The sequence below is a fragment of the Chiloscyllium plagiosum genome, chromosome 2 (genome assembly GCF_004010195.1).
Source record: "Chiloscyllium plagiosum isolate BGI_BamShark_2017 chromosome 2, ASM401019v2, whole genome shotgun sequence".
NCBI lineage: Eukaryota > Metazoa > Chordata > Chondrichthyes > Orectolobiformes > Hemiscylliidae > Chiloscyllium > Chiloscyllium plagiosum.
The window spans coordinates 34,616,492-34,641,645 of record NC_057711.1 but is presented as its reverse complement, the minus strand read 5'-3'; the positions used below and the strand labels follow the sequence as shown (position 1 = coordinate 34,641,645).

Genomic DNA, 25,154 nt, shown 5'->3' with positions numbered 1-25,154 from the left:
TATAAGTTTGACCAGAGTCCCTCCTGAGACCCCTGAAACATTGTCCACCGGCTTCTGGTACAAGTTCACATGGACGTTAAGTGGCTTTTTTCACCTCCTCATACTCCCCAGATACCTCCTCTAATAGTAATGCGAAGACCTCACTAGCCCTACCTACAGGTTTCATTTGTCGAGCCACCGTTTCAAATGAGATGAAAAGGGCTTCCACATCCTTCTCATCAAATTTAGGCAATGCTTGAACATACTTAAATAGTATCTCATCAGGCTTTCGTCCACCATGGGTTTGCTCATTCCCACTCTCTTCCTCACTAGACTTGCCTTCAGCCTTCATTTCCATGCTTTTAAGCTGACTTTCCTTTTTATTCCTGATGAAGGGCTTTTGCCCGAAACGTCGATTTTGCTGAAGCTCCTCGATGCTGCCTGAATTGCTGTGCTCTTCCAACACCATTGATCCAGAATCTGGTTTCCAGCATCTGCAATCATTGTTTTTTCCTTTTTAAGTGTCAGTTTCTGAAGTTCAAACCCTTTTTCTTTCTCTATGCTAAAGCCCTTCATTCTTTTTATTTCTCTTTTGCTTTTAATCGTAACTCAAACTGTTTCATTTCTGCTGTCCTTTCCTTATCTCTCGCCTTTAACTCAAGCTGCTTCATTTGCAATTGAGATCCTGATGGTTTCTCCAGCAAGTTTAAATGCTGAGCTACTGCAGTAATTATCTCTCCTTTCCTCACAGAAGCAGGCAGCTCCAATCCCAGCTTGTCTGCTAATTCCTACAACTTGGTCTTATTCAGCTTTTGCAAAACTTCCAAAGTCGCCACATCCACTTCCAGCAAACTTTTGGTGACTGAAAGAGCCATTACTATCCCAAGCCTTATCAACCCAACCAAACCAACACCCAAAATAAAGACACTAGCACCTACCACTCACTGTTTAAAATATCATAGATCAAAGGTCTTGCAGTACAGAAGGAGGCTATTCAACCTACCATATCTGTACTGCCTCCCAAAAGAGCTACTCAGCTAGTCTCACTCTCTAGCCCTATCTCCAAAGCCCTCTAAATTTATCACTTTCAAATATATATCCAGCTCTCTTTTGAAATCCCTCATATGAAATCTGCCACCACCACTCTCCCAAGCAGCACATTCCAAATTCTAACAAATCTCCAAGAGGTTTCTCCTCATCTCACTACTAATTTTCTTGCTGACAATCTTGAAACTGTGACATCTTCTAATGATACAAAAAAGAACTGTAGAGTCGGAGATTTTGGGAAAATTTTAGAATTCAGCAAGGCAGGATCAACAAGTTGATAAAGGAGTAAAGAATATACTATTAGAACAGACTATTTGAATTAGGCTACTAGAATTGTAATAGACTATTAACACCTGCAAAAATAGATTGCAAAAGCTTTTATAACTATTTAAATTGCAAGAAATCAGAAATTATAATGAGATATACAGATAGGGACAGGTGAAATTACGATGTGAGTAAGAAAATAATAGAGACATTAAACAAATAGTCACTATCTATCACAATGGAAGACATAATAAAATCCAGAAATGGTGCAGATTCAAGGACCTAACAATATTGAGGCATTTAAACAAATCATCTTGAGTACAAAAATTAGTGTAATTCGTGGGACAAGGAAAAGACAAATCTCCAGGACTGACAACCTTGCATCCTAGGGATTAAAAAAAATATGCTGCTGCTGCTGCAGTAAATAGGTTGGCTTTGATCTTCCAAAATGTCCCTGGAGTCTGCCACGGTTTCCAAGGATTGGAAGGTAGCAAATGTAATCCCACTACTTAAGGAAGAAGGAAGAGAAAAATGGTAATAATTAGACTAATATTAGCGTAGGGAAAATACTAGAAAGCATTTTCAGGTAGTACTGCACTTAGAAAATCATATTATTAAGCAGAGGTGATGTGGATTTTTCCAAGAAAACTAAAATTTTACAAATCTCTGAAGAGATCTTTGAAAACAAATCTTGCAACGTGAATCTGGGATAACCAGCAGGTATGCTGGTTTTGGATTTTGAAAAGGTTCCAAAAGATTATTGCATGAAATTGTTAAGAAAAGGTGCACATTCACAGGGACCTGAATCACAAAAAGTTGCTATAAGAAATTTATGCAGGCAAATAGTACGTTGAAGGGGCTGGAGTGCAAGAGTAAAAATGTCCTACTACATTCAAAGCATTGGTGAGGCCACACCTAAACTACAAGCAAAATACTGCAGATCTGGCAAAACTGACCTGGCAACAGCTGAGGAGAGAGAGAGAGAGAGAGACAAACAATGCTTTGTGTCCAGTATACTCTACTTGGAACTCCCTTCCATGGATTGGAACTGCCACAGGAACTGGATCTACCTTCTGTTGAGAACCATGTGTCTGATGTTCAACAGTAATTCCACATTAAAAGATATCTCACAAATTCAGGCATTTCAATGCTGATATCACTGTCCTGCAGAAGACTTCAAGAGCAGGTGAAGGGCAGCTGAGGGAAGCAATGGTGGTTAGTCCTTCTTCTGGACAGGAAAACCCAAGAATCATCCCAGAACAAATGGAATTAGATTCACCATCATAAATTTTCATCAAGAATCATTTCATAACTATCCGTCTACAACTTGCCAAGAATTAGCAGGCCATGGTTGAGTATGCGTATGCTTCAACCCTTGATGCCATAGATGCATCAAAAGAAGGCCATACTCACCAACATATCTAGGAAGATAAAATTATCCTCCTTGAAGACTTCAAAACAGTGTTGAAAAGGACTGCCAACTGTAGAAAGGAACCATCGGAAGGGAAGGATTTGACATCTGCTGCTTTCCAAATGTGCAAACACCAGCTGGTCAATACCAACACATCATTGCGCCAAAAAAACAAGTTCAAGACTTCTTCAAAGAATCTACGATCAAAGCACTGGCACATGATTGGCGACATCAATATTCGATGCTGAGATCAAAAGGATGTCCTCCTTACCAAAGCAATGATCAGTGCAGGACCTACTGGCTTATCTGTTTTTCTCTACCTCCATCAGATGCCATCAGAAGCACCTGAAGATGAAGAAACATTTCAGAAAAACAGCTCAACATTGAACAGTTTCAAGAGTAGAATAAACTAGCGAACTACAATGTCTTCAACAAAATCTAGAGTGGAGGAAATCTGGAAAGAGCTGGAAATAGCCTTATGCTGTGAAGAAGTCATCAGCTTTAAGACCAAGAAACACAGAGACTGGTTCAACAAGAATGACTATCTCATCCAAGACCTCACTGAAAGGAAAATGAAAGGTCTTTAAACCTGCAAAACAGCATCACCAGCTAGTCAAAAAGGAGATCTCAGCAAACAGCAAAGGCAGAGTTAGAAAGAAGAACTAGGGAAGTCAGAACCAATGGTATACAAAAAAAGCTAAGGATCTGTGACTCCTCACTGAAAAACATGGCATCCAGTGTTTCTTCAGTGCCATTAAAGCAACATATGGACCCAACATCCCTGGCTTCAAACTGGGGTTGTCAATGAGGGCACATTTGATGAAGTCCCCCAACTCCCCTTCAAAGATGATATTGGACTCCCACCTAGTGTGGCAGACGTTTAAGCCAATATTAGACATATGAAGACTGGGAAAACTCCTTAAGTAAAGAGGAATCCAACAGAGCTTTTCGAACTTGCAGGAGATAGCTTACCTGCAATCTCCATCAACCCTTTCCTGAAAATCTGAGAAAAATACAAAATCTCAAAGATGCTACCATCTTCAAGAAAGGAGACAAAGTGGACTGTGGGAACTACCCAGAAATTGCTCTACTCTCCATCGCTGGAAGATCAACGTCTGAACTGTCTCTAGGCACCTTCTCCTAGTCTCTGACTAAATCCTTCCTGAAACCCAATGTGGCTTCCAACCAAACCATAGAACTATGGCTATGATTTTTATTGTGAGGGAGCTCCAAGAGAAATGCCAGGGACAACACCAGCCACTTTATTTGGCCTTTAATAATGTGGCAAAGGTTTTTGATTCAGTCAATTGGGAAGTACAACAGAAGACCTAGTCAAAGGCAGGCTGTCCAGTGAAAGTTATCAACATCCTCAATCTCTACCATGATAAAATGTCAGCAACAGTAATATGACAAAATCCTTTGAGGTCAACACAGATGATAAGCAGGGATGTGTCTTTATCACCATCATTCTTCATCTTGTCAAGAACAAGCTTCCCAATGGTATGGACACTAGCTATGGGATGAACCAAAAACTTTTTAACTTCAACTAGTTGAAATCCAAGAAATCGACACCAGTTTTGCTTGTGGAATTTCAATGTGTGGATGATGTCATCACCACTCTTCTTGCAAGAGAATCTTCAAGCCTCACTTAACTCCTTTGTGAAAGCATACTGAAGAACTAGTTATGGATATTTGGAATTCTCTGTGCTAGAAAGCTGTGAATGCTCTGAAATTGATGTTCAGTGTATTTTTGATATTGTGTTCAACATATTTTTAAGTACTAATGTACATAAAGGGTGGTACAGAAAGATGGTGTTGTGGTAGAAGATAAGCCATAATTTTGATGAATGCTGGAGAAAATTCAAAATAGGCTAATCATTTGCTATTTTGTATATTAGGTTCAAATTGCTATTGGTGTTGGGAGACAAATACATTCCAAATGCAACCTAATGGTCAGAGTCTACAACTACCATGTTACAGTTAGACTGGACAACACTGAAGTCACCAGAAGCTGGAAACCTCGCCAGTTTTTTTTTCCTAACAGATCCCAAGGTCACTACAGAAATTATTGCCCCTGCTGAAATCAGCTAACAACCCAAAGTCAGAGTCAAAGCTGTGGTCATCTCAGTTTATAAGAATCAGACTGGAAGTAACAATGGTGTAGCTTAATAATATGGCACAAATTTTGTTTGCTAGTTAGTTTTGTGGTGTTACAATGCCCACTAAAAATGTGTTCTGCTTCAGAATATTTAAAATCTACTCAGCAAATCCAGTGACCAGTATGCTAGTGTGATTTTCAGTTTCAGAAATAAATTTTATTACATACCTTGACTGTAGTTATGATCAACATAAACATGAGTCACTGCAGAGTTAATGTTTTCACCATTTGATACATCAGCCAAACAGGTCACATCAGGCCTAAGGAAAATTAAATTCCTAAGTAAATCATATGAATTATAACTAAGTAGTAATTATTAAATTAAAAGTCCATTTACATTTGACATTTGCAAGCCAGCTCATTATCTTAGGAAATATAATTCATTTAAATTTACAAGCAGTGAGATATTGAACATATTTCTCATATCTCATCTTCTATAAATAAAATTGTATGTTGGAGACCTGAATTAAAAACAGGAAACTTAGCATGTGCAGCTTCAAGGTCCAAATGCTGGCAAATGGGACTAGGTTAACTTAGGATATCTGGTCAGCAGAGACAAATTGGACTGAAGGGTTTGTTTCCATGCTGTACAACTTTTTGACTCTGTGGGGAGAGACATGGAGTTAACCTTTCAAGACCAATATAACTCTCCTTTGGAGCTTCCTTTGTCTTTTGTTCCATTACATCTTTGATCTCTGATCTCCTTTACCTCACTAACTTGTCCACCCTTCCCCTGTTTCCAACAGCTCAAAAGTCATCACATTTCCACCTCCCTTCAATTCTGAAGAGTCATATTTGACAAGAATCATTCATTTAGTTTCTCTCCCCATGGGTGTTGCTAGACCTGCTGGGTTTCTCCAACACCTTCACCTTCTACACAGCTTGTCTAAATTTTATTGGAAAACTGGATTATGGAACATGACAAGGCAATTTTCTTTGGGAAGTCAGTGGATTTACTGTTTACATAATCCAGACATTTTAAAATTTATTTTCTAATCAACCTATTCAGACACAACTTGAACGGGGTCTCCCAGACCAGAGGTAGAGGCACTGCAACTGCTCCAAAGAGCAATCCAAGACATTGCTCAACTATCCTAATCTTTCTGAGTGTTAATTATTTTCAATCAACCTGCTCAAGACAGAAACCTGTCAATGTTGAGAATTGTTCTACTTGGTAACTGATTATTAGAGCAATCCATTCTCAAACAACTAATTTTCACATTCTTTATCAATGATTTACATGAAGGAATTGAATGAACAGTCCAGGTTTGACAGCATCGATGGAGTGAGAAACACAAGTAATATTTTGAGTCCGATATGACTCTTCTTTGCTTTTGAAGAACAGTTATATCTGACTCAAAATGTTAACTATGCTCTCTCTCCTGATAGTGCCAGATCTGCTAAGTTTCTCCAGTATTTTGTTTTTATTTTAGGTCTCTAATATTTACAGTACTTGCTTTTAATTGGATGAGCAGTCCATGTGTTTTCAGAAAAAATAAGAATTTTTGCAGGTGTTAAAATTTCAGATGAAGGCAAGGTCACGGGTTGGTCTGGTTATGATGTGGAAATGGGCCAAGTTTGGCAGGTATAACTTATGTAAATGGGTCTAATGACCCATACATGGTATCTTGAATCGGAGAAAAATCCATATGACATAGTACATGAATCACTACAAATTAATTCCAGCTGCCATTCCCATCCCATGTGAATAACAAAGAAAGGGTAAGATGGCGAAAAAGCAATGACCGATACTGACTAAAGATAAATTTTCCCTTTTCCAGAGGTAGAATCTTTTCTGCTATAAAGCGAGTTTCTTCAACTCAAATTGGCTATAATGTGATTGAAGGGTTCAGATCATTATTAGTGGAATGCGAACTTTCCTTACCTGTTTTGGCTATAATGCAATTCTGGTCCCATTGGTCTAAACAGTGCTGCTATTATGCAATTTTCTGATAACACGGAATCATATGAGAATGAAACTATTGCATTATATCACAACAGGCTGTAGTGGCATAGTGATGTTGTCACTAGGATAGTAAATCAGAGCTCCACACTAATGTTTTGGGTACAAAGGTTCAAAATTCATCACAGCAAATGGTCAAATTTTAATTCAATATAATCTAGAATTTAAAAAGCTATTCTAATGGTGTCCATGTAACGAATATCGATTGTCACTTTTAAAAATACCCATCAAGTTCACTAATGTCCATTAGGGAAGGAAATTTATATACCTTATCTAGTCTGCCCATACACCTGAGTCCAGATCCATAGAAATATGGTTGACTCTTAAATGCCCTCTGAAACAGCCTTGAGGGCTAATCAGCTCAAGAGAAATTATGGATGGACAAATGCCAGCTTTATTACTAACTCCCACATCCCATATAAAAATAAAAAGTAAATCGCCACATGATTTGAGCTTCCCAATCTTTCCAGTGACAGCTAGAAAATGTGAAGTTTCCAGCTAGGAAGGCAGATGCATTAGTTTTGAGAAGATTTGTAGCTCAGGTTGAGATTTTGGGCGTAGGTTTGCTTGCTGAGTTTGAAGGTTCATTTCCAGATGTTTCGTCACCCTACTAGGTAACATCTTCAGTGGGCTTCAGGCGAAGCACTGCTGATAATTCCTCCTTTCTATTTATATGTCTGGGTTTCTTTGGGTTGGTGATAATTTCCTGTGGTGAAGTTACTTCCTGTTCCTTTTCTCAGTGGGTGGTAGATGGAGTCCAACTCGATGTGTTTGTTGATAGAGTTCCGGATGGAATGCCATGCATCTAGGAATTCTCATGCGTGCCTCTGTTTGGCTTGTCCTAGAATGGATGTGTTGTCCCAGTCGAAATTGTGTCCTTCCTCATCCTTATGTAAGGATACTCATGACAGAGGGTTATGTCGTTTTGTGGCTAGTTGGTGTTCATGTATCCTGGTGGCTAGTTTTCTGCCTGTTTGTCCAATGTAGTGTTGTTACAGTCCTTGCACGGTATTTTGTAAACGCCATTAATTTTGCTTGTTGTCTGTATAGTGTCTTTCATTAGTTGCTGTTTTAGTGTGTTAGTGGGTTTGTGGGCTACCATGATGCCAAGGGGTCTGAGTAGTCTGGCAGTCATTTCCGAGATGTCTTTGATGTATGGGAGAGTGGCTAGGGTTTCTGGACGTGTTTTGTCTGCTTGTTCCATTCTTTTTGAATACATGGTATAGGTGATTTTCCTCTGCTCTGTGGAGTTCCTCTGTGCTGCAGTATGTTGGCTCATTGAAATAATGTTCTGATGCAGCTTCATTTGTGGTTGTTGGGGTGGTCGCTTCTGTAGTTCAATATTTGGTCTGTATGTGTTGTTTTCCTGAAGACACTGGTTTGAAGTTCCCCGTTGGCTGTTCGCTCTACTGTGACATCTAGGAATGGCAGTTTGTTGTTGTTTTCCTCCTCTTTAGTGAATTTTATGCCAGTAAAGGTATTATTGATGGTCTTGAAGGTTTCCTCTACTTTGTTTTGTTTAGTGATGACAAAGGTGTCATCCAAGTAGCGGAATTTGATGGTTGATAGAGCTGTTTGTTCAAGTCCCTGCATTACTGCCTCTGCTAAGAACCCTGATATCGGAGATCCCATGGGTGTTTTGTTGGTTTGGCTGTAGGTTTTGATGTTGAAGGTGAAGTGTAAGGTAAGGCATAGGTCCACTAGCTCGATGATACTGTCCTTGTTGAAGAAGTTAGTGGTGTTTGGTGTATGTGTCTTTGCGTCTTCTAATAGTGTAGTCAGTGTTTCCTTGGCCAGGTTAATGTTGATTGATGTAAACAGGGCTGTTATATCAAAGGCTGTTATATTATTTCACCCTCTTCTATCTCAGTGTTTTTGATGGTCTTTAGGAATTCTTGTGTGGAGTGGATGGAGTGGTGTGAGTCTTCTACTAAGTGTTTTAGTCTTTAGTGTAGCTCCTTGGCCAATCTGTAAGTTGGTGTTTCCAGGTAGCGAGTCTGAGTCTGAGGGGACTCCTGGTTTGTGAATTTTGGGTAATCCGTAGAAGTGTGGTGTGTTAAATCTGTCTGGTTTTGTTTTTTGAAAGTCGGTCTTATTTGTTTCTCCAGATTTCTGAAGTTTTTTGATTAGGGCTGTGATTCAGTTCTCTAGTTGTGGAGTCAGGTCTATCGCCACCTGTTGCTAAGTGTTGGTATCTGTAAGTAGTGCATTCGCTTTTTCAATGTAATGTCTTCGATTTAGAATGACTGTCAAGCGTCCTATGTCTGCAGGTAGGAAAACAATGTTTTTATCTTTTTTTAGTCTTTTCAGTGCTTTCCTTCCTTTTTTCTGCTTAATGTTGGTGCAACTACCAGTCTGATGGTTTGCTGGGTTTCTTCTGAGTTGGTTCTTTTAGTGTTGTTTCTAATGCTAAGAAATCTTTCTTGTCTGCATCCTGCCAGTTGTAACTTAATCCTCTTAGTAAGACGGCTTTTTCAGAGTCTGTTAAGGGTCAGTCAGATAAGTTTTTTTACCCATTTTTCTGTATTGTCACTGTTGTTACTTTGTGTAAAATTGTCTAGTTTTTTCTGCAGGTCTAGTTTCTTAATTTTCTGTGTTTGTCGCTGTCTAATGTCTATGGCTTGTTGTACTGTGTCTATCCATTCATGGTATGTTGAATAGGGAGTAAAGATTTTTGGTGCAAAATTTCCCGATTGTATTTACGGAGTCTGTTGTGGGCATCATTAATCATTTCTCGAAGCATTCTGCGGCCATTTTGCTCTGCTATTCTTTTGGCTAGTGGGATGTTAAGGGGAGGTTTGTATTGAAGACATTTAGGTAGTACCTGTTTTCTTAGGCATTCGTGTAGGAAGTACAGCTGTTCGCGGGTAGCACTCTGTCAGATAGTATTCGTTTCCCATTTTCGGGCCATATTTAGCATATTGCGCCCATAGGTCTGAGCGAGTTTTGAGAAGATTTGTTGCTCAGGTTGAGGTTTTGGATGTAGGTTTGCTCGCTGAGCTTGAAGGTTCATTTCCAGACTTTCCGTCACCCTGAGTAACATCTTCAGTGGGCCTCAGGCAAAGCACTGCTGAAAATTCCTGCTTTCTATTTATATGTTTGGGTTTCTTTGGGTTGGTGATGTCATTTCTCAGTAGTATCCTTACATATGGATGAGGAAGGACACCACTTCAACTGGGACAACACATCCATCCTAGGACAAGCTAATCAAAGACACCCACGAGAATTCCTAGAAGCATGGTATTTGAACCAGAACTCTATCAACAAACACATCAAGTTAGACCCCATCTACCACCCCCTGAGAAAAGGAACAGGGAGTCACTTTGTCACAGGAAATGACACCGCCACAGGAAATGACATCACCAACCCAAGAAACCCAAACATATAAATAGAAAGCAGAAATTTTCAGCAGTGCTTCGCCTGAGGCCCACTAAAGATGCTACCTAGTAGGGTGACGAAACGCGTGGAAATGAACCTTCAAGCTCAGCAAGCAAACCTACATTCAATGCAGATGCATTCCTTGTGCAAGATCCTGACATGGGATGGGCCAGGAACAGGAAGGAGTAGCATCCAGATTATGTCAATAGCGCCAGATAGCAGACACAGGCAAATCTAACCCTCTTGAGGCAGAGTGCTCCTTGGCTATGTCTCACTTCTCTAGTGTTTGTCATTTTATCTTTACAGAAGTCAGGCAAAATCAGCTTGAAGAATCGATATCTGATGACATTGTCAGCAATTCTATAGTTCAGGATATAAAATTACTGAAACTTAGCTATTGTTTCACAAAATAATAATGTACAGCCAGTTACTATTTTGAAATACAATTGATTTCTCAAGTATTTATATAATCTTACCTCAGTAAAGACTGAGATTGCTCTGATTCTGTTACCTCATCACAAACCTACAGAAACAAAAACAGCATGTTAAAAAACGTCACTGAGACCCGAATCAAAAGATTTTTCAGTTCTAGGAAGATCACTGAATTATTACAGCTCAGGAGGCATTTGGCCCATTGTGCCTGCACTGGCTACATTATCCAGTGCCAATGTCCTGCCTTTCCTCATATCCCTGCACACCATTACTATCCAAATGACCACTCAATGCCCATTTGAATGTCTCAACTGAACCTTTGTACACATTTCCAGGCAGTGCATTCCATATTCCAACAACTCGCTGTGTGAAAAAGTATTCTCTCACATTACCTTTGCTTCATTTGCATATTATAATAGATCTATGCCCTTCCTTTCTTGTTGCTTTTACGAGCAGGAACTGCTTCATCCTATCTACTGCCCAGCCTGCTCATGATTTTGAAAACCTCAATCAAATCTCTCAGTTATCTTCTTTCCAGGAAGAACTTTCTTCAATCTATACTCAGAGCTTCATAGCAGCGGTTTCTTATACCTGGAACCTTCCTAGTAAATCACTTTTGCACACTGTCCATTGTATTTGCATCTTTCCTGTAATGTGGTGCCCACAACTGTACAGAGTACTCTAGCTGAGGCTTAATAAGTGTTTTATGCAAGTTCAACATCAGCTCCTTTCTCTTGTACTCAATGCCTTTTTACTAAAACGAGATTGAGATATAACACAATCAGAGCAATCTCATACTACACTTTGTGTACTCCTCTCTCTAGGTGTCCTCCCATCTTCAATGATCTGAGCAGATGTACACCCAGGTCCCTCTGCTCCTGCACTCTCTTTAGAACTGTAAATGTTTTTGTTTTAAACTTTGCACATTTTGGAAAGGTTTGTTTTAATGGAGATCTGACAGTTTAGAAAATGCAGCAAGAAATAATATGCATGGAAGGTTCTTTACCAAATTAGTATGTCTTCCTCAACCTCAAAAACAAAACCTACTCATTTACTGGTAACTTAGTCCCTCATTCCTCAGCTCCAGATTTTGGTCAAGGGCAGCCTGGGATCAAACTTCACAGAATATTGTTTGATTATATTTTCTTCATTATAATATAACTGAGACTGCTTTTTAGTAGCTTTAAAGTTCTTTTAAAAGCTTAAGATGTTTCAGAAGTAGAATTGTGAGAAACACAGGTTTTCAATGTATTTAATGGGAAGGCATCTACAGATAAAAATCACTCATAAAGATTTGAAACAGGTTCATTACTTATCTTAGCCATAGTAAAAAACACCAAACAAATAGATGGAACCATACTAAATAGATGAGAACCAACTGAAATGGGGTGAGAACAGATCTCTTCCCATGTAATGAATCAAGGGTAAACAATTCTGCGATGGAACAGAAGAGAAGGTAGTTCTGGCAGGGATGGTGTACATTCCCACCAATTGTAAAGGTAGTTCAGGCAAACAAGAGTTCATGCAGTCTCATGCAAATTGCCACTCTATCTTTTCTATCTTATGAAAAGAGAGCACTCCACATTTCTGACAAGAAATTCCCATCAGGGCTCTTTCTGAAAAGCTATATTTCCATTCTGACAGATTTCTAATATTGTGGGAAGGAAAACCATCACATTTTCATAGAGGTCAGCTTATTCTGAAATCTGAAAGCCGGAATCCCAATCTTGTAGAGGTTATGGTGTCAAGATGTTGGAGTGCCAGCTGCATAGAATGCTAGGGAGCTAAGTTAGGAGTGTGTAAGCTGGATAACATTCAAGTTGCATTGGATGCCTAGTAGGTATCATTTCAAATGAGTAGGGGCAGGATGCCAGGTAAGTAGACTGCCAGGGTGGGTAGGGTGTAGAGTGCCGAGGTGTTGTTGGATATCAAGTGAATAGGGTGCTAGTTGGTGTGTACAAGATGAGTAGTGTGAAAGGGGGCTAGTGATCCAGGTAGATAATTTAGTTTAAGGTATGTCCAGGTGCTTGGGTGAAATTGGGTGGGATAGGGTGGGTATTATGTCCAGAGCAAAGGTGGGGATCAGATCTGTTCCTGGGAGATAAAGGCGATGTCAAGTCTGGAATGAGAGGTTCGTTTAGTGGCAAGGGATAGGGAATCAATGATGGGAAAGGGCAATTGGGTCTGGGGGAAACAGTACATCATCCACAGAGTAGAATGGAGGCCCAAGGTTAGGGATGGGTGTCAGGTCAAAGTCTGAGGGCAAGTCATCTGGGGGAGAACATATGGGGATTATGACATTAAAATGGGGTCAGTTGAATAGTTATGCAGGAGTTAGACTATGCATTGAATGGTCTAACTTCTCCTAAATAGTTACTTAATTTCAATCTGAACGTTCCAAATTCTCAGATTTATATTGGGATTCTGAGGATTTCAAGCATGGGGGAACTGCCAAATGAATCTTCAGGGCTTTCCTTCAGAGTCTGCTAAAATGGGGATTCTGCAGGGTCATCATGTACAACTCCAATCTACACTGAAGTAAGAACTGCTCTGCAGGTCTGGCAGCATCTGTGGAGAGAAATCAAGAGTTAACGTTTCGGGTCAAGTGACCCTTCTTCAGAATCTTGATGGTCCCAAGGATGCGGAAGCAAACAAGATGCTGGCCATAATTTTCCAATTCATTTAAGATATAGGGATGATACCAGAGGACTGGAGATTGAATAAGAGAGAAACACTGGCAAAAATGGACACAAGGAACAGAAGAAGCTGCAGATCGATTAGTTCAAACTCAGCAGTGGAAAATCTTTTGATGATAATCCAGGCTAAAACTAATAATCACTAACAGACAAATGAGGATTAATTCAAGAAAGCTAGGAGAGATTTGTTAAAGGCAAAATCATGTGCAACTACTTGCAGTTTATTAATAGGGCAACAGTGATGATTATGAGGCTAATTCAGTTTATTCACTGAAAATGAATTTCCAGAAGTCATCTGCGAAATACCACATAACAGACACTGCAAAGTTGAAGTGCATGGAATAAAAGAGATAGTAGCAACATGAAAATGAAGTTGGCAGTATGACAGGAAACGAGTAGGGATGAATGGTTCTCCTTCAGGTTAAAGGAAGCTATAAGTGGAGTTACCTAGAGGGCGTTACTAGTAATACATGCATAATTTTTGAGAAATTACCTAAACTTGGGCATGTAGGGCACAATTGCTAAATTTGCAGACAACATGAAACTTGGCAATTAGTGAACTGTAAGAAAGCTGGTGGTAAACTTCAAGTAGTGATGTAGGAAAAGTGTCATGTAGTGCACTTGGTAATAAGAATGATGAGAGGTAATACAGGAACTTCTGCTTAAAGACAACGCACTTAGAATTGTTTTACTTTAATGTTGTAAATGAAACAGTGACGATATACATAATACTGAGAGTTCCAATTTAATATTGTTTCCTACAGGCCTCCTGTGTGACCTAACTGCTCTCAATAATATACCCAGTGATTCCATTTCCACATTCAGTTACCCGGCCTCCCTTCCTCAGACCTTCTTCATACCCTTCCCCCTTTTAAAGTTCTTACCTTCAAAGCTCTGGTATCGGCTTTCTCGGCTGCCTGCCATTCCAAATTTAGAATTGAGTCCAGGGCTTTACCTAGTTGGGCGGCACAGTAGCTCAGTGGTTAGGGCTGCTGCCTCAGTGCTAAGGACTCAGGTTCAATTCGACACTCAGGTGACTGTCTAAGTGGAGTTTGCACATTCCCCCTTTGCCTGTGTGAGTTTTCTCCCACAGTCCAAAGATGTGCAGGTTAGGTGGATCAGCCATGCTAAATTGCCCATAGTGTCCAGAGATGTGCAGGCTTGATAGGTTAGCCATGAGAAATGGAGGGTTACGGGGATAGAGTAGGGGGATGCTTCTGGTGGGATGCCCTTCAGACGGCTTGCGTGGACTCGATAGGCTGAATGGCCTGCTTCCACATTGTAGGGGTTCGATGATTCTAGTGTCAGAAGCCATTCAGTGCAAGCACTAACTACTTACATTTACCATATCTACCACTAGATGGAGACTGTTCAACTAAACGTATAACATTTATACCTGCTACAGACATGTGTCATAACATTTCTGAAAAGGTTGATGAAAAAATGTCTAATTACAATACGTAGAGCTTTTGTTGCACAGTGGTAAGGTCCCTATCCTTGAGCCAGAAGATCCACAACCAAATCCCACCTGCTCCAGAGATGTATAATGTCTGAACAGGCTGTTTCAAAAATATACTTCTTGGGATTAGATTACCTACAGTGTGGAAACAGGCCCTTCGGCCCAACCAGTCCACACCGACCCTCTGAAGAGTAACCCACCCAGACCCATTATTTCCCTCTGACTAATGCACCTAACACTATGGGCAATTTAGCTTAGCCAATTCACCTGAACTGCACATTTTTGGACTGTGGGAGGAAACCGGAGCACCCGGAGAAAACCCACGCAGACACAGGGAGAATGTGCAAACTCCGAACAGACAGTCGCCCAAGGTGGGAATCAAACCTGGGACCCTGGTGCTACGAGGCAACAGTGCTAGCCACCATGCCGCCCTAATGATAAATTGGTAGTGTCTCCACCTCTGAGCCAGATCACCCAGGTTCAAGCCCCACCTGCTTCAGAGGCGTGTAATACCACCTCTAAACAGGTTGGCTAGCAGGTAGCTAGAATTTACTAGAGGGATTCTTGTGGCAGAGTGGTAGTGCTCCTAGGTAGGCCACACAGGAGGCCTATAGGAAACAATACTAAATTGAACTTTGAACAAGTATTTAACTACATGTATACTACATTTCTTCTAAGTTATAAGACATATTTAAGGTTATTTTACTTATGAATAGAAACATTTAGGAATGTACACCATTTCAACTTAATGTTTTAAAGTTGTTTTCTGCTGAGAAAGCCTTGAAGTATCTAACTATATTTTGTTTCTTTTGTATTCAGTAATTTATTTTCCATATTTTTTCCAGGTAAGAATATATAGATTATAAATATAGTATAGTATTTGAATCTGTCCAATGATTTTTGTCTGAGCAAATAATGTCTGCAGGAAACTAGCTCTAGCTTTAACATTCTTTTACATAGGAATCCATGCTTCGCTCAATCAATTCATTTAAAGTTGTGATTTACAGGGGCAAAACCACTATTTTAAGTAAGAACTTCCTGTACAAGAGAAAAAGGCACAATTAATAAAAGGTTGCAAGAACAGAAGTAGCTATGAGTGCATTGTTGAATGCCACACAAATTGGGAAACTGGTTCAAAGGAGTGAGAGAGAACAAGAATGCAAGAACGTGAGAGAGACTGCAAGACCACGAGAGTGGACAAGACCACGAGAGAGACAGGGAGATAGAGGGAGACTATGAGATCATGAGAGAGAAAGAGTGCGAGAACATTGAGTAAGTATGGAAGAGAGCATGCAAGATATAGTTACAGCAAGAAACAGAATGAGATTACAAGACAGAGTGAGAAAGATACAGCTTTCAAGGGCTTGAGAGAGTATGAGAAAGAGTACTAGAGACAGAGAGAGAAGAAAAAGAGTACAAGAGACAGATTTAGATTTTTTATCACGTACTCAATCACTGGAGGGCAGTGAATCGTGTATTATGTTGCCACACAGATGGTACCATCTTAGATACAAAGGTACCTAGATACAAAGTACCTAGGTGCAAAGTAGTAAAACAATCAAAGTTAAAAAAGTTAAGCATTATTTTCATAGAATAAGTAGAAAAAATAAAGAAATAAGGTAACATTTAACATTAAAGACGTTCTTAATATAAACTAGAAAAATAATGGAATAAAGTTAAAAGTTCAATAATCTTTGACGAATCCTCTGCTTAGCTCACTCTCCAGAACTGAAAATGTGTTGCTGGAAAAGCACAGCAGGTCAGGCAGCATCCAAGTAACAGGAGAATCGACGTTTCGGGCATAAGTCCTTCTTCAGGAACGAGGAAAGTGTGTCCAGCAGGTTAGGATAAAAGGTAGGGAGGAGGGACTTGGGGGAGGGGTGTTGGAAATGCGATAGGTGGAAGGAGGTCAAGGTGAGGGTGATGGGCCGGAGTGGGGTGGGGGCTGAGAGGTCAGGAAGAAGATTGCAGGTTAGGAAGGCAGTGCAGAGTTAGAGGGATTTGACTGAGACAAGGTGGGGGGAGGGGAAATGAGGAAACTGAAGAAATCCGAGTTCATCCCTTGTGGTTGGAGGGTTCCTAAGCAGAAGATGAGGCGCTCTTCCTCCAACCGTTGTGTTGCTATGGTCTGGCGATGGAGGAGTCCAAGGACCTGCATGTCCTTGATGGAGTGGGAGGGGGAGTTGAAGTGTTCAGCCACGGGGTGGTTGGGTTGGTTGGTCCTGGTGTCCCAGAGGTGTTCTCTGAAACGTTCCGCAAGTAGGCGGCCTGTCTCCCCAATATAGAGGAGGCCACATCGGGTGCAGCGGATGCAATAAATGATGTGTGTGGACCTCTCCGCCTCCACCCCACCCCACTCCAGCCTATCTCCCTCACCTTGACCTCCTTCCACCTATCGCATTTCCAACGCCCCTCCCCCAAGTCCCTCCTCCCTACCTTTTATCCTAACCTGCTGGACACACTTTCCTCATTCCTGAAGAAGGGCTTATGCTCGAAACATCGATTCTCCTGTTCCTTGGCTGCTGCCTGACCTGCTGCGCTTTTCCAGCAACACATTTTCAGCTCTGATCTCCAGCTTCTGCAGTCCTCACTTTCTCCTCACTCTCCAGAACACCTCAGCTACCTGTTCTTGTCACCGCCACCACAAATACTAGAAGAACTCCCTCACCGCTCGCTCTTTCTGTGTTGCGCCACTGCCATTGTTGTTGCTGCCACCTCTCTGACCTCCTCCTGCTGCTCCTGGAACACGCCCAGTCAGGACCTATTTGCTCGCCGAGACTCTGCCACGCTGGGCTGAGACACCGCCACTGGCCACCATACACCAGGCCAAGTCACTGCCACGTCGGGCAAAAACAATCACATGTTGCCGAGAAACTGCCACAGACCGGGCTGGGCCAAGAGGACGCCTTGCCAAGACTGAAGAAAAGAAACACCGAGAGAGGAAAACAAGAGAAAGAAATAGACAGACTCCGACTGAAGCAGCCTACTCCACTGCCATCTTGGTGGACAAAGAGACAGTATTAAAGACAGAGTGTGTGTCTGAGAGAGAGAGAAAGAAAGAGTGTACGAGAGAAAATGAAAGTGACGTAAGCATTGTTTGGTCCAAACATTTCAAGCAGAGGCATGAAGAAGATTGTCACAGCTTTCATAAATTTCCCAATTCAATGTTACTGCACATTTCTGTGGATCCAACTTTCACAGATATTCAGTGCAGAATCCCTTATTTGATTAGATTCCCTACAGTTTGGAAACAGGCCATTTGGCCCTACAAGTCCACATTGACCCTTTGAAGAATAACCCACCCAGAGTCATTCCCTACCCTATATTTACCCCTGACTAATGCACCTAACACTATGGGCAATTTAGCTTGGTCAATTCACCTGAGCTGCACATCTTTGGATTGCGGGAGGAAACCAGAGCACCCAGAGGAAATCCACACAGACACAGGGAGAATGTACAAACTCCACACAGACAGTCGCCTGAGGCGAGAATCGTTCACAGCACCCGGTCCCTGGTGCTGTGAGACAGCAGTGCTAACCACTGAGCCACCACGCCACCTTATATGAATTCTGGTGGAACGGACAACAGTTGAGTAGACGTCAGAGAAGTTCTCTTTTTAAACAGCACTATGATAACTTTGAAAGTCCAATCATTAAGACGTTGGTGATTATCTGTTTTTTTGAATCTCTGCAATCTATTTGAAGTAAGGAATTTTGCAATGTTGTTCAGAGTAGACAAGCAGGAGGCTGGTAGAACAGCAAGCTAGGCAGTATCAGGAGGTGGAGAAGTCAATGTTTCGGGTGTAACCCTTCTTCAGGACTGGAGCAAGTTTCAGGATTTTGAGCTTATTGACAGTGAAGGAATGACTATATCACTCTAAGTCAGCATGCCTTATGGGCATCTTGCAGGTGATTTGCATTGCTGTTGCCACTGTTGTCCTTCAAGTTAGTAGAGGACATGGATTTGGAAAACATAGTCCAAGAAGTCTTCTTGAGTTGTTGCTGTGCAGCTTGTGTAAGGCGTACAAAGCTTGCCACTATCTATTGGTGGTGGAGAAAATTAAGGTTTAAAGGTGGCAGATAGGGTGTGATCAAGCAGGTTGCTTTCTGTTGGATAGCATCAACTTCTTGTAGATATACACAGCCAGGCAAGCGGAGAGTGTTCCAACACACTCTTGTAGACAATAGAGATGCTCTGGGCATCAGAAGGTGAGTTACATGCCACTGAATTTCAACCTCTGACCTGCTCTTGTAGCCATATATTTTATGTAACTGGTTCAATCAGATTCTGGTCAGTGGTATTTACAAACATCGCCACATGATGGCAATGCCACTGAATGACAAAGTTTTTATTCATTGTTAAAAATCACACAACACCAGGTTATGGTCCAACAAGTTTGTTTGTAAGCACTAGCTTTCGGAGTGCTGCTCCTTCATCAGGTAGTTCATTAACCACCTGATAAAAGAGTACCGCTCCGAAAGCTAGTGCTTACAAATAAACCTGTTGGACTATAACCTGATGTTGTGTGATATTTAACTTTGTACACTCCAGTCTAACACTGGCACCTCCAAATCATCACTTATTCATGATGGTATTGCTTGTGGTGCAAACATTATTTGCCATTTACCTGTCACAGCCTGAATTCCTTCTATGTCTTTCTGATAATGACACAGACTGCTTCAGTGTCTGAGGAATCACAAATCAAGCTAAACATTTTTCACTGCTTACTGTGCAGTTATATTTCTTATCTTATGATGGAAGGAAAGTCATTAATGAGGCAACTGAAGTTGTTTAGCCTGAGATATTATTCTGAGGGAATTTCTGCAGTGATATCTTGAGACAGATGATTTGATCACCAACAACCATAACTGCATATGACTTCAAACAGCAGAGAGTTCTTCCTCGATTCTCAATGTCTCCAGTTCTGCTAAGTATCCTCAAAGCCTACATTTGATCAAGTGCTAGCTTGATGTCATGGGCAGTCACTTTCACTTCTGTTATGGAGCAAAAGTCAACACCACTCTGATAATTGAAACCGAAACACCCAGAGAAAATAACCCTGTCTCATAATCTGATAAAAGAAGTATGAAAAATGGTGCTAAAGTGCTCCTCTGTCTCTCGAGTCTTTCTTTTGCTGATTCTGCTGTCAGAAATGTTTCCTCTGTAATTTCTTCTATCCCGAACACCTCTCTCCACTGAATTCTGGTGTCAGAAAGATAATCCAAGAGTGTCGGGTACCTTTACGAATAGATAGTGCTTTTCTTTTCTGACAGCTGGTAAGTTCTTATCTCTTTAGGTGGCATCTGGCTCTCTCCAATTTTCTTTATATCCTTGATTACCTATTAATTTATTTACAATCAGATTGGTTCAAGGTTGTCAACACCATCAGATTTAAATTTGATAGTTTTTCAGTATCTAAGGGCTTGATTTAAAATAATTGGCTGAGTCCAGCTCATTGCCAAAATGTGAAAACAAGACTGCTGTTTTGCGTGCCAACCGTAAGGCCCTTCAATACACTTGTTTCAATTTTGTGGCTCTGTATAATGCTTGCAAACTTCCACACACAGCCAAAGCACAATCCTTTAAAGGGACCATGCTCTGCCTTTTAATTCATGAGTATTGTACACAACTTCATAACAATTCAAGTTTGGAATTCAGCTCTTTTGTCCATGTCTGAACCAAGGCTGTAATGAGGTCAGCAGCTGATTGGCCATGACAGAAAGTAAACCAAACATCAGTCATCAGATCAAAAAGTAGGCATCCTAATGAAGAGCTTATGCCCGAAACGTCGACTCTCCTACTCCTTGGATGCTGCCTGACCTCCAGTGCTTTTCCAGCACCACACTTTTCAACTCTGACCTCCAGCATCTGCAGTCGTCACTTTCTCCTATCAGTCAGCAAATTATTGCAAAAAGCAAGTGCTGCTTGCTTTTAAAAACCGCCTCCAACACTTCACTGATTATTAAGAGCCGATTCTGGGTAATCCAAGACAGAGGATGGGGAAAGTTTCTGGTTGTAACAGCTGCTCCTTTTTTGAGGTATTTTAGATGCTGGAGTTGATTTCCTCGAATTGCAGGAGCAGCAATTACTGTTTCATAAGCTGTTGCATTGTTTTGGAACTTTGGAAAAAAAAGTCAAAACAACAGCATTTTTAAAAGGCAGAAGAACAGACAAAGGAAGCACATGGTGAGCTCATTGCAGGAGACAGAGAGAGAGAAGAGAACGACTGCACAGTTACTGCCTTTGATGTTTGAATTCATGTATCGCTAGACATCGGAGTGCATCTGGGAAAACTAACAAACATTGAAATTCGCAACTGATCTTGGAGGAACTGTTGGGCGAAGTTCACAGCACAGAATCAGATAAGTTAATCGTGTGGCCTACAGAGAATTTGCAGTAGTGAGTGGAATGGGTTCTTTCTTAATTATATGTTTTTGGAGATATGTCTCTTGATTAAGCTTAAAATATAAGCCATAACTATTATTTTAACCTGGGGCAGTGTTTGTTGAGGAATAAGACGGTGTTATTTTCTGGGTCTGTAGATTGTGAAGGAGCAAAAATGGCCTTTAATAGAGTGATATGTACTTCTTGTCAGATGTGGGAGTTTAAAGAGAGTTTAAGGGTTACTGTGGATTATATCTGCCATAAATGCTGCTGGCTGTGAATCTTATCAGATCAAATGGATCGGTTAGAGAGACAGATAGAAGCAATGAGGAATTTGCAACAGCAACAGTATGTGATGAATGGCAGTTACAGGAAGAGGGGGGAAGTCTCAGAGACAGTCACATAGATGGGTGAACTCTAGGAAAGGTAAGAGAGGTAGGCAGCTAGTGCAGGAGTCTTTTGTGGATATATCCATTTCAAACAGGTATGCTGTTTTGGAAACTGGAGGGGGTGATGGATTCTCAGGGGAATGTAGCACAAACAGCCAAGTTTCTGGTATTAAGACTGGCTCTAATGCAATGAGGGGTATGTTGGGTTCCAAGAGATCAATTGTGTTAGGGGATACTGTAGTCAGAGGTACAGACAGACGTTTCTGTGGTCAGCAGCGAAACGTGGCCAGCAGCGAAAAAGCAGAATGGTGTGTTGCTTCTCTGGTGCCAGGATCAAGGATGTCTCAGAGAGGGTGCAGAATGTTCTCATGGGGGAGAGGGGCCAGCAAGAGGTGATTGTCCATATTGAAACCAATGACAAAGGAAGGGAAAATGTTGAGATTCTGAGGGAGATTACAGAGAGTTAGGCAGAAATTTAAAAAGGAGGTCCTCAAGGGTAGTAATATCTGGATTACTCCCAGTGCTACGAGCCAGTGAGGGCAGGAATAGGAGGATAGAGCAGATGAATGCATGGCTGAGGAGCTGGTGTATGGGAGAAGGATTCACATTTTTGGATCATTGGAATCTCTTTTGGGGTAGAAGTGACCTGTACAAGAAGGACGGATTGCACCTAAATTGGAAGGGGACTAATATACTGGCAGGAAAATGTGTAGAGCTGCTCGGGAGGATTTAAACTAATAAGGTGGGGGGGGGGGGACCCAGGGAGATAGTGAAGAAAGAGATCAAGCTGAGATTGGTACAGTTGAGAACTCAAGCAAGTCAAACAGTCAGGGCAGACAGGGGCAAGGTAGGACTAATAAATTAAACTGCATTTATTTCTATACAAGGGGCCTAACAGGGAAGGCAGATGAACTCAGGGCATGGTTAGGAACATGGGACTGGGACATCATAGCAATTACAGAAACATTGTTCAGGGATGGGCAGGACTGGCAGCTTAATATTCCAGGATACAAATGCTACAGGAAGGATAGAAAGGGAGGCAAGAGAGGAGGGGGAGAGGCGTTTTTGATAAGGGATAGCATTACAGCTGTGCTGAGGGAGGATATTCCGGGAAATACATCCAGGGAAGTTATTTGGGTGGAACTGAGAAATAAGAAAGGGATGACCACCTTATTGGGATTGTATTATAGACCCCCTAATAGTCAGAGGGAAATTGAGAAACAAACTTCTAAGGAGATCTCAGCTATCTGCAAAAATAATAGGGTAATTATGGAAGGAGATTTTAACTTTCCAAACATAGACTGGGACTGCCATACTGTTAAGGGTTTAGATGGAGAGGGATTTGTTTAGTGTGTGCAAGACAATTTTCTGATTCAGTATGTAGACGTACCTACTAAAGAATGTGCAAAACTTGACCTACTCTTGGGAAATAAGGTAGGGCAGGTGACTGAGGTGTCAGTGGGAGGAGCACTTTGGGGCCAGTGACCATAATTCTATTAGATTTAAAATAATGATGGAAAAGGATAGGCCAGATCTAAAAGTTGAAGTTCTAAATTGGAGAAAGGCCAATTTTGACGGTATTAGGCAAGAACGTTTGAAAGCCGATGGGGGCAGATGCTCGCAGGTAAAGGGACGGCTGGAAAATGGGAAGCCTTCAGAAAAGAGATAACAAGAATCCAGAGAAAGTATATTCCTGTCAGGGTGAAAGGGAAGGCTGGTGGTATAGGGAATGTTGGATGACCAAAGAAATTGAGGGTTTGGTTAAGAAAAAGAAGGAAGCATATGTAAGGTATAGACAGGATAGATCGAGTGAATCCTTGGAAGAGTATAAAGGAAGTAGGAGTATACTTAACAGGGAAATCAATAGGGCAAAAAGGGGACATGAGATAGCTTTGGCAAATAGAATTAAGAAGAATCCAAAGGGCTTTCACCAATACATTAAGAACAAAAGGGTAACTAGGGAGAGAATAGGGCCCCTCAAAGATCAGCAAGGCAACCTTTGTGTAGAGCTGCAGAAAATGGGGGAGATTCTAAATGAGTATTTTACATCAGTATTTACTGTGGAAAAGGATATGGAAGAACCAAGCACAAAGTTCACCTATTTTGATGTGAAGAGAAAATATGAACAGGTTGTGGTCAGAATACCACAGATGAACACTATAAACAGTATCTAAATAAGTACAGACAGTAGGAAGAATGCCAACAACATATATTTTCAACTGAAAAAGCAGAGAGAAAGAAAAGCCTCATCTGAAGAATTGAAGGGGTCAATGGGGAATAGAATGTAATTTCTACCTATTCATAATTGGGTCATTGACCCTGTTCCAATTCTGGGGTCAGGACTGTTAATCCTACATTCATCAGATGGGCTCAGACTCGGAAAGAGAGAGATTCCTCTGTGGTACTACGATCTGCATTGGCTGCCCAAGGAAAACTACCACAAACATAATAGTATTGAGGGCAATCAAGCGAGGGACAATTCAGGCAAATAACCTATTCCCATAAATCTAATTCCCAAGATCACCATAGAAGACTCCATAAAAGTATTTCTTCTGATTTCATTTAACCACAAAAGACGTTCTGATATCATTGAACAACTTGGTTACAGTTCAAATTCCTTCAGACTTTATGATTCTAGCCAAGCAGAGACATTTCAGGACTCAAATATCCCACACTCAGCCTCTATTCCATGCCAATTTCTAAATTTGATCTTATAATTCATACCAGACTTCTCACTTGCTGTTGACAATTTTCAAGATGTATTCGGAAACATTTGGTTTTAGGAATCATCTGTATCACAGGTGAAGAACTTCCTAAAAAGAAAAGCAATTTTAAGTGGTCCGCTCTCTTTAAGTTATGATACACTTCATGTACTAACCTAATCCAGGAAAAATTAAATACAATATTTCAATTCACAAAATTTGGTATAAAGGAATCAGAGATAGAAACCATAATATTTATGTAGCGGGTACAGTAAATGCCAGAAACAATAATCAGCTTGACTAAGCACAGAAATCCTGCTGAACTAAGAGCATTCTAAGATTTTTGATCCATTCCCATTCAGCAGCTGGCCAAAATAACATCCGAAGGGAATGATTCCTAGCAATCAGAGAAGAAACAAAGAGAAGCACAATAGGGACCAAACATTAAGAGGCCTGAGGGAGCACTCCTGCTTCTCCACATAAGAAATGGTAGATCTGAGAATAGTGCCATGACCCACTTGAGCACCAATAATCCTTGAGTCATCACAGAAGTTAGAAATGTATTCAAATTAATCAAGTGCTGAAAAATGTGTTGCTGGAAAAGCGCAGCAGGTCAGGCAGCATCCAAGGAGCAGGAGAATCGACGTTTCGGGCAGAAGCCCTTCTTCAGGAATGAGGAGGGTGTGCCAAGCAGGCTAAGATTAAAGGTAGGGAGGAGGGACTTGGGGGAGGGGCATTGGAAATGCGACAGGTGGAAGGAGGTTAAGGTGAGGGTGATAAGCCGGAGAGGAGGTGGGGGCGGAGAAGTCGGTAAGAAGATTGCACGTCAAGAAGGCGGTGCTGAGTCCGAGGGTTGGGACTGAGATAAGGTGGGGGGAGGGGAAATGAGGAA

At 41.1% G+C, this 25,154-nt stretch overlaps 1 protein-coding gene across 1 annotated transcript in view; it reads right to left on the bottom strand.

Annotated features, from left to right (window-relative positions):
• The window catches only part of LOC122556192 (ankyrin repeat domain-containing protein 31-like), a 193,113-nt gene that overhangs the window by 159,172 nt on the left and 8,787 nt on the right, over nt 1-25,154 (bottom strand). Inside the window, exons 3-5 of the mRNA XM_043702735.1 lie at nt 24,285-24,373; nt 10,677-10,723; nt 5,028-5,119 (exon numbers count right to left, since the gene is read on the bottom strand). Coding sequence (XP_043558670.1) covers nt 5,028-5,119; nt 10,677-10,723; nt 24,285-24,373 — 228 coding nt within the window. The remainder of the gene's footprint in view (nt 1-5,027; nt 5,120-10,676; nt 10,724-24,284; nt 24,374-25,154) is intronic.